The sequence below is a fragment of the Egretta garzetta genome, unplaced genomic scaffold, assembly GCF_000687185.1.
Source record: "Egretta garzetta isolate BGI_Z169 unplaced genomic scaffold, ASM68718v1 scaffold161, whole genome shotgun sequence".
NCBI classification, from domain to species: domain Eukaryota; kingdom Metazoa; phylum Chordata; class Aves; order Pelecaniformes; family Ardeidae; genus Egretta; species Egretta garzetta.
Genome location: NW_009258754.1, coordinates 781,085 through 794,988, shown reverse-complemented (window position 1 = coordinate 794,988; position 13,904 = coordinate 781,085). Strand labels below are relative to the sequence as shown.

General features: G+C 42.8%; 1 protein-coding gene across 4 annotated transcripts in view; it reads right to left on the bottom strand.

The window, feature by feature from the left end:
• Positions 1 to 456: 456 nt before the first annotated feature.
• The window catches only part of DOCK10 (dedicator of cytokinesis 10), a 78,430-nt gene continuing 64,982 nt past the window's right edge, over positions 457 to 13,904 (bottom strand). For all 4 annotated transcript variants that reach the window (XM_035888857.1, XM_035888858.1, XM_035888855.1 and 1 more), the window contains 6 exons: positions 8,415 to 8,561; positions 7,705 to 7,915; positions 5,230 to 5,420; positions 4,471 to 4,571; positions 4,002 to 4,140; positions 457 to 599 (listed from right to left, as the gene is read on the bottom strand). In XM_035888857.1, the coding sequence (XP_035744750.1) occupies positions 480 to 599; positions 4,002 to 4,140; positions 4,471 to 4,571; positions 5,230 to 5,420; positions 7,705 to 7,915; positions 8,415 to 8,561 (909 nt within the window). In that variant the 3' untranslated portion in view covers positions 457 to 479. The remainder of the gene's footprint in view (positions 600 to 4,001; positions 4,141 to 4,470; positions 4,572 to 5,229; positions 5,421 to 7,704; positions 7,916 to 8,414; positions 8,562 to 13,904) is intronic.

Here is a 13,904-nt window from a genome sequence, read left to right as displayed (position 1 = left end):
TGACATATTTTACACATCTTCTATTTACAATTGCAATATACTTAAATGTTATAAAACATCCACTCTGACCTTTAAAATATATGTATACTAGGACTTAGTATTAGATATATTATAATTTATAGCAAACCTAGGGTTTGCTGTGTACCTATCTGTTCAACGGGATTTCATAATCAGCCTGGCTTAATAAAGGCTGTTCAAAACCAAAAATTGACAACAACAAAAAAAAAAAGATAGGGAATGTGCAAATACTGGGGCAGGCAAAAGAATAAAAACAGTATCAAGCTTGCAGTTTTAAAAAATAACACCGTGAAGACTTCCAATAAATTAAAAACATAACCCACAAATCTTTTTCCTGGCATTGTCCATGATCAAATTAATTTTCAGTACTATTAATCTAAAAGGAAAAAAAAACCCCAAACCCAACCACCCCTCGCCACAGCCACCCCCGGCCTTCCCAAGGCCGTGCATTCCCCGCACAGTCAAGCATCAGGATTTGCCGGGGTGGCTGCTGCTGGCGCAGATGAGCTGGCTCTATTGACGACTCGTGAATAACTGCGCTCCATTCCTTGCTGTTTTGCCGAGTCCTCCTTGTAGACAATCTTTTAATAAAAAAGAAAAGAGTGAGAGAGATCTGAACAGTTTCGTGCCTGAATTGTTCACTGTCTAACCAAGTGTTCACTGTCTAATCAAGGATTGCCCATTTTTTATTTATTACACAATGATGCTAAAGACCTGACAGAGGAAAAGGACTCTGCCCGGGGACCCAGAAGTGACCGGAGGCTGCAGTGAGATGGAGGATGTCCTCTGAACTGGAGGGGAATGGGGCTGGGCTGGGGTAACTGGCTTCTGCCAGGTGGTGCTTCATGGGGTTCCCTGAACTACCTTTCTTTAACAACTCTCATACAAACACAACTGAGAAGTCACCTACATTTTATAAACTCAGCAGACACCTGCACTAGCACCTACTGAGCGTGGTACAGACCAGCCCCAGCTCTGCCCACGTGGTCATTTGGGGCATGCAGCATCCCCACCAAGCTTCACATGCATGGCAGCTGAAAAATTATGCCCATTAGGCAGGGTTTGGACCAACTGCCAGGCTGAGGCTGTAGGCAGAGCTGGACTCTCGGGGAGGAGCAGTGGCAAACACTTGCTCTGCCCTGCCCTAGATATAGGCTTTAGCAAGAAAGATGTATTTTTTTTTCTGAAGAAGTTATTTTTAGCCTTGGTAATAGCTATTTTTCCCCACTCACTTCTATAAATATGGACTGAAAACCTGCTCTCTTCCATGGGGCACTATGTTGAAGCATCCACAGCAGAGACATGGGCCACCCCCACTGACCACACAGCTGTCAGTGGTGGGAGAGAAACCTCCCCCCTTCAGAAAGTTCCAGGCCTAATCTTATGCCATCAACCCCCAGTTATCCCCAGTCAGGGTTGCAGGTCAACCACACCACATTTATTACTTGGGCAGACATGACCACGCGGCCCCCATGTACAGCTTGCAACTGGGGAGGGAGCTGCCCCCACGCCGCAGGCTGGAGCAGGAGGAGGAGGAGCAGCACTGGGACTCAGGCACTGCCTGGCAGTAGCTGTATGGCCACAAGCAGCATGGTGGGTCGGGCTGTGGGAAGGGGACCACGCTCATGGGACAAGGGGGGCTTGGCTTAATTGATACCTTCCTATGCCATTTGTCCCTAGCCCTTCCATCTGGCCACTTTTGCTACTACTGGCACATGCTTTTGCCTTAGGAGGCTCTTGTCAAGCTGCCCCGCTGACCTCCCCAAGCTCATGACTAGGATCCTAAAGAACATGCGTCTCAACACTGCTCGTGGACAATACACTACACATATATCTTGTCCTTTTTTTTTAACTCCCTGAGCAAGGGAGTCATTAGACATGAAACTAAACAAATGTACCGAGTAGAAAAACCAGAAAGTGAAGAAAGTACATGACATTAAAAGAAAAAATAGATGTAAGAAAAATGAACATACCACTTTTGGCTATAGTATTGAGGGAAATGTTAGACAGGGAAGAAGAGAAGCTGTATAAGCAAGGACCATGACAGAGCTGTCAGAAAAGAAAAACAAAACAAAACAAAAAAAGAGAAAAACATATGGTGATGAAAGAGTCACTGTCAGTGGGTGAGCCAACGAAGCCCTCCTGAATACGACAATGGGAAAGATGGCAAACCTTACTGGTGGGAAGCACACAGCACAGTTACAACAGAGCCTCGAGCTTTCCAACTGCGAGATAAATGTTTCAGCCGCAATTTACAGCGTGTGATTTCTCCGAGGCAACATTCTGCTCAGAAGCAGGGGGCTCATGCATTCACTGCAAGAGGAGTAGAGTTTTCCCAAAAGTCACGCCACCTGGAAAACTGGGCTGTCACTTACAAGGCTGCCCCGCAGGGCTGCAAGTGGGAGACTGGTTTTCAGTGTGGACTTTCAAATTCAGACGATTTTTGTTAAACAGATGAGGATTTTGACTTTTGCTGGATGAACTCTTAACTTATTAACATATTAACACTGTTATGTACAAGTAATTTTCTATTATTTAGTCTTTTCATTTACATGAAGAAAATGCAGAGCTCACCAACATAAATACAGGTGTGAGTATTGAACAGAACTCACCAAATATTTTATGAATGCTGAAACTCATGGGCTGCTCATGCATCATTTAAGTTGACCATACATTTTCCATTCTTGTGAGGAACAGTAGTTCGCACAAGACATATGGTACTGCCTATGCACATTGACTGGATGGCCCAAATAACTTCCATGGCAGAGGCATGAACACTGAGTAACAAATGATACCCTTAATACTTACGTATTTAATATAACAAACAGCATTAAATGTTAGTTATGACGAAATTACTGGAATGCTTGAGGTTCACAAATCTTTATACACCTAAACAGGAATGGAGAATAGAACAGCAACCACCATGGAGCTCGACCCCCACCTGGCATACACCAAGCCTTCAAAGCAATTACACAGCTTTACACCTTGGGGAAAACTAGCTCTACTCCACCATAAGAACAACCATGGGCCAAAAATTCTGGAAAATTTTTGTTCTCTTCACATGTGAAAATGAATAGTAGAGCATTGTCTAATGGGGTGCCAACCAGATGCTTCTGTGAGATGCCACCACCAATACCAATGGTTAAACAAAGTAACTCTGTACGCAAACAGCGCTTATGTGTGCTATAGGCAACTGGGAATGCAGTGCAACTGCTATAGAGTACGTATTTCTTGGTGCAGGCTAAAGTGGCCTCCTCACAAGCATGCAGAGAAATAATTAAGCATGATTTAATTTGCACTTTACTATGCACAATCACTCAATATTTAAATTAAAACAGGAAACATAATAAAAATATCTGCATAGAGACAGGAATAGAATAGCTGCAAGTGTGCACTGAAGCCCAGTTCAGCATTTTGGGATGCATTTCGTATCATGTAGCCATGCACGCTCACCCTTCTGAAGCTGCTAACAGCTGACAGACTTTTAACACGACATGTATTTTGACAGTGTACTTAAATACAAAAAAGAAGTAACTCTTGCTCTGAAAGCTGAATACAAATAGAAATGATAAAGATACCTCCTCCAGTTATAAGCTAGGTCCTAAAGCAATTTACTGTTTTAATTAAATACATCACAGCTGTAGGATAAAGGAAGCAAAGCATAAACCACAAGTTTAACTGATTAACTTTCTATGCTTCTAGACTTCAGTCTGCATTTAGCCTCATGAGCGTTCAACTTTTCAATACGTAGCAAGACAGGTAAGACGACAAATCTTTGTTGATCAATCAGATTCATTATATATAATACAGCTGGATTTAAAAAAAAGGGGGCAGGGCGGGGGGAAGAGTAAACTATGTTTTCTCAGTGACTTGCAGTGCCAGGTTTTGCTTCTAGTATTTTACTCTACAGCTTCATTCGTTGCTAGAAGACACAACTAGCCACCCTCGTTCAGCCCAACCAGCACCAGAATAGATGATCTCACCTGTTCATTCATAACTGCAGACAGCTCGTTGAGCATATCCTTATAATGAGACTTCATCTCTCCCTGGTATTCAAATTGGTCCTCCTTAATAAGGCGTTCGTTGACATCAAGAGCATGTCCACATGCTTCTGCAAATTGCCTACAAGCACAAAACCATACACAAAGAACAACCATACACATTTTGTAGTAATGAAATATCTATACATATACACACACCACTGTACTACTTCTCACCCTTGCAAATTACAACTTTGTTAGAAGTGCACTTCAGAACTCATCCTCAGATCAAGAATAATGCAGGCTCCTAGGACAGCCCAAAACTTCAGTAAATATTTTCTTGGGAATGACTTGTAAGACAGGGTAAATGCAGATGTAAACCAGCCTGGTTCAATTCAGCCTGATTTCATGTTACATCTACTCATGTTACTCATACTATGCAGAGGGTGGAAAGTCTAAACTTAATGCTTACCTGAAGATTTCCTTCAGAAGCTTAACTTGATTATCAGGATATCTCTTAGCATTTGTCTCTTCAAGAAAAGCTCGAGCATAGGCCATCGGTCCAGCATTTACCTGGGGGAAAAATACACAGCTTAGGTGCAGAGAACAAGCAGTTTATTGCCATTTTCTCTTGTGTTCCACAGCTTGGGGACTGGCCTCAGGCAACCAAGCCTGTGTGAAGAGCATCACTCCTCTCCTCACCTGAATGAAACCTGGAGAGTTTTACTGAGGAAGAGGGAGCTGGTGAGCCTCGCACAAACTGCAGATCTCTGCTGGCCTTTGAAAGCCCTCGGCTACAGTTAACCATCTAGAAAGCTCTGCATTTGAAGACATTTTAATGAGGGCAGCAGAAATACATGCACCTCTTGCCAATCCCAACTTTTCTAAACAGGAAGTGACAAAACTAACCCTAACAAAACTCCCTTTGAAGAATCTGCATGCTTGGCTGTGTGATGGGCTGTATTCTCAAGTGATGATCTTGTTAGAAAGGTCTTAACATTTATTTAGAGAAGATTTGACTGAAATAGTTATATTTGCACATAAACCCAGCAGTCATCAAAACTTCCAACTCCATCCCCTTACGTTTTTAGAGTGTGCTCTGATTGCACTGGAATACAAGATATGAGCAGAAATATAAAATAGACAAAACACGTCTGGAATGATGAAAAGCAGAATAAGAATTTAAGCAGATGCATTGAAAAAAAGAAGAAAAAAGGCAAATTGTCATTACCTTGACACTGACACTTCCTTGGAGTTTGAGCTGCAGTCGGATCATGTCCACTTCTTCCATTGTGCAAAGCTGATTGAGCTCTGAGACTTTTTTGGACATCTCATCTATCGCTACTTCGATAGGGTTCAGCTCTGTGCTGGTTTGGCTTATGACTTGAATACGCTTCTTCACGTAGGGAAACAAGTGACTGGCTGCTCAAAAGCAAGAGATGAATCAGAGAAACTCAGCCAACAGGAGAGTACTTAAGAAAGCAAAACAATTAAGTCAAAGTATCAACTCTTGTTGGCTGAGTGAACAACTCCATACAAATTAAATTCTCATCACCAAATGAGTGAAAGTGACACAGCAGGTCCAAATTGAATTTGATGTACCTGGCACTGGAAGAGCATTTCCTTTGGAATTCACCAGTGTTTGCTACTGAGCTCTGTCACATCCACGTGGCAAAAAGCTCTCACCACTCAGATTCTGGCATCCATAAATTTCTTCCGAATTAAAGCACCAAACGATAAGCCCGTATCAAACTTCAAACAGCTCAAAACATCCCATCAAGCATGTTTCAAGTTAAGAGGCAGGAGCCTCTAGTTTAGCTGAATTGGGTATCACAGATGAACTACTATTAAATCCTTAAAGAAGTAAGGAGTTACTTTTAGTATTCAACCTAAATACTGCCATGGGAGCTGACAGAGGAATTATTCATAGTTAAAACCCCTTCCTTCCAGTCAAGGCCTTTTCACAGATCTCAGAAATTCTGGCAAAGGTACAGTTATGGCACATTAAGCTTGATCTAACAATCTTTTCCTGATTGCCCTACGCACTTTGGAAGGCCTCCCTAACTCTGTGTATGCCCTCCTGCTGCAAGCATCTTCTGCCCATCAGCTCAGACCTAAATGAGCTCCAGCTTACAGGGTGGCTGTCTCCTTGGAGGGCAGGAAACCCATGACTTCCAGAGCTGGAAGCACGAGTCACAGCCAGGCACAACAGAGAGCCAGTGACCCACAGACTGCAGCCAGACTGCACTTGTCCTCTGCACAACGCAGCAGCAAGCTCTGGAGCAGAGATGCTGAGCAGGTACCGTTACAGCCACCCATCCCTCTGCCCGAGGAGAATTAACTTCCACTGCTCCTCCGGTCATACCGGTAAGCCTTGCTTGCTTCCCAAACTAAAAGCACTTTTTTTTTTATGTAGGAAGCAAATGAAAACATATAACTTTATCGGAAGGGAGGGGAGAGGAGGGGAAGAAGAAGAAGAGAAGACAGACACTTCTTTTAGAGAAATCTCTGAGGTGAGGCAGGTGCCAGAGGGAAAAGCAGGGGAGAAGAGGTGGTCATCAAACTCCCACCTAATACTGAAGATGGATCCAGGCTGAGAGCGGTGGGAGCTGATGACAGCATGTAATAACCCAGGGAAAACGTTCTGCTGGAAGAACAACCCTCTCTGTTTTTGCCAGACATACCATACAGCTCCACTTTCAAGTCAGTGAAACTGCCTGCTTCAATGCAGATCTCAAAACACCTACTGCTGCTCAAGCACGTAAAATATCACACACACGCCACTCCTCCTTTCTTCTTCTTACAAGCAAAGCTGTGTCACTTAACAAGGTGCCCCCAGACACCAATGCCTCTCCTGACTTGCCAGAACAGAACTTTTAGGCGACTATGCCTGTACAGTAAGCAGCTTTCTTCACTTTGCCCTTTGGGGGAAGCAGATGTGCTGAAGTCGATGGGGAACTGGATTTTCTGTCACTCAGAAGCCTTTGCTGTAAACATCAGCCTCTCTGCTCATGGCTGCCCATGAGAACAACGCCTCCATCTCAGACAGTTTCACATACTCCCCGCCAAAATTCTGACAGGGCAGGTTTCAGTAGTAGTTTCAGAAAGGATGCCTCTTTAAAAAGCTACTTTAATTGTGATAAGGAACTAAATATTTTCTGTTTAATATGACCCAGCAAGAACAGACATACCCAGCGCTCCTGACATTCCTGTTTTAAAACACTGATTGTGCCCAATGAAATGAAATCTTACCCCTCACTTAAAAAAACCTCCATATAATGTATCTTACTTCCATTTTGAACAAAAATTCCTATCTTCTAAGTTTTACTCTTCTTAGCAGAATAGGCACCCAACTTCGCTTTTTCTTTGACTTGTTTATTCTTAAAAGAACAATGGTTCCGAGGGCTAAGCTGCCTCCAGCAGAACCACTCCCAAATTACATCACTGCAGGAACAGTTAAGATGTCAATAATAAGGAAAAAGAAGACAGCTGATAACTCCACAAATGAAAGTAACTTTCCCTAGGACGGTCAGCAGGATTGTAAGAAAGTACGTATTTTGCCAATGGACACACCAAAAAGCTTACTTATCGTGCTGCACAACAGGCTGTGCCCACTCACTGGGGAAAACCTGGCACATGAAACGCACTGCTGGGCTTAACTGGCAAAGGTGGGATGGTAGGGGGGAAGCAGCTGGAGCGAACGTACTTGTCAGGATTGTGCGCCTCTTGCACTGCTCTTCTACACCCCCGTGCTTTTTTCCTGAGAGCGTGAAAGGTGTTTCAAACACAAAACGGTTGATGTTGTGATGCATTTCGAAGTCAGTCTTTCGATCTTCAGCTTCTTTTTCCTCAAAGAAAGGTGTGACATATGTCACCTGGATATACGCATATTTTGGATCCAAGTCTTTGGGGTTGACCTGAGTAACAGTGGTAAACATAATAAAATTCCGTTAAGTGTGATGAGCTTCCAAGGCATCCATTATATTTCTGATGCTTTTATCTATCCCAGCAATACCGATTAAAACTGAGACTTCCAAATGTAATACTCAGACAACAGATTAATATAAAGATATTTAACCAGGAGGTCCATAAAAATATAGCTATTGGCAAAAGCGGATGAAAGCTAAACAAGAGAGAAAACAACCCGCCTCTGCGCTGCAGTAAACACCTGCGTGCTCTCTGCAGGCATATGCTGGAATACGCTCTTTTCCCATTGACTCTGATGCCCTGCTAGAACATTGTTGTTTCCATACAGCACCTGCCACGCTATAAGGTGAGGGTCTTTTTTTGGTTGTAAAACTAAGTCACAGTAGTTTACACATACACGCAGTTCACATTCCTTCAAAACACAGCTCTCAAAACAAGAGCTGTGCACTCACTTCTCCCCCTCCTGCAAGAACTGCACATCTTTCATACCTTGTTGGAATCCTGGATGATCTTCACGTTATCTATTCCAAACTTGTCTGCATAAAGTTTCATCAGCCTTTGAGAGATCTCAGACAAGCCGGTTAATTTGGGTTCTTTATATATATACTCTTTACCTTCCTCTTCTTCAAAAAAACCCTGTTTGGAATGAAATGGAAGGATACAGTGAACACAACAGGCAGGGCAAAGCCTAAACAAGGCGCTTACATCAGGAAGCAAGGTTGCCTGTATACCCACCAGAGCCTCCAGTATGCCATTTCCAACACCTAAGTTAAAAGCTTACCTCTCTCCACTCCTAGCAGACGTATACCTAGAGGTCTACATTTATACTGGTCTGGTATCTCCAAAGTTACCCACGAAATAACTCATATGCATTTATTCATGTAACAGACCTAGCTGTTTAAAGAGTTAAAGTGCTTTCTTGAGAATGCTGATGTGTGTATGATGAAAAATCCCTAATAAATTAAAAACTGGGCATTAGAAGTCCTTTAAATTTTAGTCATTTGGTTAAATTAACTATTTCGGAAGCAGTATGCTAACAGAACAAGAGTGTAACAGCTGTTTGCTGGATGCCCAGCCCAGCTGGCGTGCGTGCAGCGTGCCACCTCCAGCACACCCTATCTGGGAGCTCTGTCTGCAGGCAAAGGCTGGGCACCGGGCAGGGCACTGCCGCCGGCAGCGAGGTGCAGGGCGCTCCTGCCCACAGTGATGTGCAGGGCCACTGCATGGGCAGCACCTGTGAACTGTTCAGGGCAGCTGAAGAGGAACTCTGGTAGCATCTGAAAGGCCATATGGAATTGCAGCATTTTCAGAGATAATTACTAAATGACTTACATTTGAAAAGAAAAAAGATGCACAGACTGTGCTCCTTTGCAAAAAAAAAAAAAAAGCTCAGTCTTGTTAAGGTCATTAACTTATCACACTGGATGGACTTGGCAGAGCTTTAATAAAAGGCTCCCTTGAAGAGCTGAACCTGTCAGGCTTCAGAAGAAATGCCAACCATATGTACATCAACACTCCAGGAGAAGCTCTCCCAGCTGAGCAGAAAGCAGCAGGTGCCCCATTAACAAGGACTGGATTTATCCCAACACCATGAGCAGCACCGGCCCTCCTCCTGGGATTTCACATGCTGCTGCTGAAATCTGGCAGTGTTAAACCACTGCAGCTGTACCCAAAGCCTCCTCCTTTCACCTTAACGTAAAGTGACCTGGAGGAAAATACCTGAGGCTGCAGGGATAAAGGGGAAAGGAAGACAGCATGAATGATGTCAGACCCAAGGCCCTTTAAACTTTACAGAACGTGGCTTGGACAGCTAATTCTACAATATTCCTAGGAAAACTGCCATCTGTCAAAAAAGAGAGAAGCACAAATGAAGTCAAGAGGTAACTCCAAAATCTCTTTGGAAGGTATTCATGCAAAATCCAGCCTTTTCATGTTGAAGCATATTTCAACTTTAAAGAATTAAATAAATTTTAAAGAATTAAATTTATTAATTACTAATTAAATTTATTTTAAAGAATTAAAATAAATTAGCTGTAAACTTCAATGTTTGTTTAGGAAAAAAATCCTAAGATTTATTTCAGTAAGGATTAACAAATACAGGCATATCTGGCTTCTCCTTCAGTGAGGACAAGAGGCAATAAAATTGTCTGTTAATTTAGCAAGTGCCAACAGCAACGTGGGCATTACTGGAAGCCAATGACTAATAGCAGCAACAGCAGCTTGTCCGATAGTATCTTAATCAGTCTCACAGTGACCTTCTAACATTGTACAATTTTTAACAATATTATCAATTAAACTCCATAGGCACATCAAGAACTTCACAGGTAATTAGGGAAGAAATCTAGAGGGCAAAAGCTGACGCTGACTTATTGAGCTGGGCAGGCAATTGACTTTCTATTGATTTCACTGAGAAAAGCCATACTCAAACACGCTACTCAGGACTGCTTCTGTCAAAAACCATCTGTTTTCTGTTACTATTTGATGTTTTCAACAGAAAACCTAACGTTTTCCAAATTAATTGCATAGCAAACGAATATAGTTTATCCTCTTAAACACCGATTCTGTGTATGCTTGCATGCTGGAACATAGCGTTTATATGCAAGTGCCAAATCTCTCTACTGATGCTGCACGACACACTAAGATGATATCTGTATTAATGGTTTTGCTGAAAAAAAGACCCTGAAAACAAAAACCTAACAGATTTAGTCTTGTCTCTAATGCAAGAGACATCATTTAAGTACATATTCCCTACAGTACTTCATCTGACAAGTGACAAGCAGAAGTTAATTGTGAGCTATAAATAATCGTATCTGCCATATGCTACATGTCTGGCAAAGACTATTGAAAGTAAGATTAAACACTTTTTAGGAGCCAAATATCCTCTAATTTCAGGATTTTAAAATATTAAGCAGCCAAGGTCACATTATCAATGCATATCCCTAGATTATTTTCATACTGGTTGGTTTTGCCCTGCAAGAACAATGCAGCCTTACAGATGAAAATTATTACATGGAGCAGCTGAATGTAGCGGAAGGGAGATGGCCTCCCGGCCAGTAGGTTATTGGTTTCCACTGAGCTCTGATGTGCTGCGAGTCAAGCTGTGACCCGGGATTGTAGGGCCTTCTTCCTCCCCATGCACCCTTGGGCACAGCCCGTGGAGCTCACAGTCAATTTGACTCTTCTCTGCTCTTTGCTAGAAGAATACACACTGTCCCTGCAGCTGCTGGGCTGAGGTAAGCCGCCTGCTTTACCTGCCAAGAATTTAATGGATCCTTCCCATCACTTCCTATGGTAAATGAGCACGTTGCACCTTCCTTTTTGTTAAGGAAGCTACAGCTGTTTTGTCACATTTAGAAAAGGGGACACATCTTCTGATCTTCAGATGTTAACCTGCAGTCAGCTTACTGCTACAAAAATCTGCCCTCCAACTTCTACAGCTTCTTGCACAGATAGGAGAACAAAACCTCAGCTCTGCCTTTACCTAACACTGCTCCAAAAACAAGTCTTGCATGTCCTTGTTTATCAGCACAAGTTTTCAGCTATTCAACACATGGAACAGCTTTTTCTTTTTTTAATTCAAGAGAGATCTTGACTTCTCAAAACACTCATCTGTAAATAAAATCGTAAGCACTGGCTAGCGTGGCCGCTTGGTGGTGCAATGAGATGTAGTCACCAAAGGCCCTTAACAGCGTGTGCAGCCTAAAACAGCAGCTGCCATGATCCGGCTCTCTGAGCTGGCAAATAAAGCGCTCTGGCGAGAACATCCTCCCTATGGACTACATTCATTCAAGCCATCCTTCCAGAGGGTCCCTGCAGCAATGCAGTAACCAAATACTGTCTCCACCTCTGCACAAAGAACAATGGTTTTCAGGTGCAGCTTGCAGATTTTCTTTTTCCACTAAGAACCCCCAAAATTCTCCCTGCAAACAGTATCTGCAGTATTCTTTTGTCCTTTAATCTGCTTTCTCTGTGGTTTTTGTTTCAGTTAAGAAACAGCAGTGTTCCATTTTTACAAAACATATGTATGTATTTATTATTGATACAATTGACAAAAATGCTTAATGAATAAATGCATATATGTAATAATACATTTTTAATAAGTGTGTGTGTACGTATGTATCTACCCACAGGTATTTTATAGACCAATATATGTAAAAGACTGAACAGGAATCCCATACCTGCATACCACGCATCTTATACCCGCATACTGAGTTCCCTTCTGGAGCATTTCCTTTGTAGCGGCCCAAGCAGAGCGATTCATACTGGTTTACACTGGTTAACTGTGTAATACTAGTAAGACCTGCAACCATTAGCTTTTGGGAGGAAGTGTGCAAAGTCTGCCAGAAGCACAAAAAAAGGGAATAGCTTTTAATGTTCTAAATGAATTGGGCACTGAGACTGCTTTCAGCATGGAGGCCTGCAGTACTCTTGGCAACAGAAGGATGAAAAAGCCTGATACCTTTCCACTTGCACAGCCAAGATGGAAGCAAGTGGCACACGGGAAAAAGGGACTGACAGAAATACAGAACGGAAACCTTCCAAAGGGAAAAATATGCAGGCACAACCGGAATATGGGAACAGATTGCTCTCTCTGTCTCTTCTTCCGCGTCAAGCTTCATCTGTAGCTCCCACACCTGCTATAGTGGTTTGTGTACTGGTGAGCCCTCCTTAATCAGTTCTGCACACCCACTCCTGTTTTCCTTGGTAGATGAAGCACAAGGAATGCTGATGGGAATGATCTACCTTTAATTATTTGCACCGTGCCATACATTTTTGTCATTATGCCTCTGCAAGGAGCAATACAGAGCAGTCCCACTTTCTACCACATAACATCTCTTCTGCAAAAGGGAAGGAGGAAGCTGTGCTTGTTTGCATTTAGAGCTCAATGTCCAGGAGCACCAGGGAACAGACCGAGCAATACACAGCTATGAAAAAGTCATATGGTTCAGAGCACTAAAGCTGTTTAAATGTAGTTGTCCTTGTGGCACTGGCAGCTGAAAAGTCATTGCGCTGTAACAGACTTTTTAACCCAGCTCAGCAGAACTGCTGCAGCTAAATTACCCACTTACAAGTAGCTGCCTCTGGCAAGAAGTTGCAAGTAGGAAAGGCCCATTTTCCCCTCAGCTGCCCCCGTTTTGAGGAAGGACTTCTTGTTGCGCTATGACTCCCAATTTGCTTGCTCCTCCAAGGAGAAGCCTGCCACCAGGCAGGTGGCCGCACCGTGCCCAGAGCGCTCCATTTACCACTGCCGTACATCACAGACTGCACAGGCCAGGAAAGCAGGCTTGCATTCAAACAGCATTAATGCTACACCCAATTTTTCAACAGAGGAAGAAGGGGTCCAATCCCGCTCCCAGTGAAGCCGAGAGAAAAAGTTTCACTGAGATGAGATGATGCAGCATTGGGCCTCATGGTACACACACAACATGGCGACAGATACAGCTTGGTAATTCAGGTAACTCAATGAACAAAAATTAGTTTGCAGGATGCAACAATGAATGAAACGATGTTATTTCATCTGCCATGAACCAAAGAATTGAGAGCACAGGAAAGTTAATGTTCAGTAACAGTACAGGGAAGGGTGGAGGACGTGTGAGGAGAATTAAACAAAACATGCAAAGAACTAGACTTACCACAGCCTTGAATAAGATCAAAAGGAGAAAAGAGCAAATTTCTGCATTAAAATCTAATTAGCAAACAGAATGATTCATATCAATCTGTTGTTTACACACCTTATTAGAGTAAAGGAGATTGTCTGCTTGCCAAAACCAGGTCTTAAAAGAACATGCTGGTTTGCTACACTGGTTTGTAGTGGAAGAAAGCACAAAATAATGCTTTGAGGATGCTGAAGCACAGCAGAGGGAATAAAACTACTCTACAGTACATTGCACAGAATCAGAGGTGGCCTGAAAGCAGAAGTTGGAGTCAGAAAGAAACACAACAAAACACCTACTGCATACTGCTCTGCTTTAAGATGTA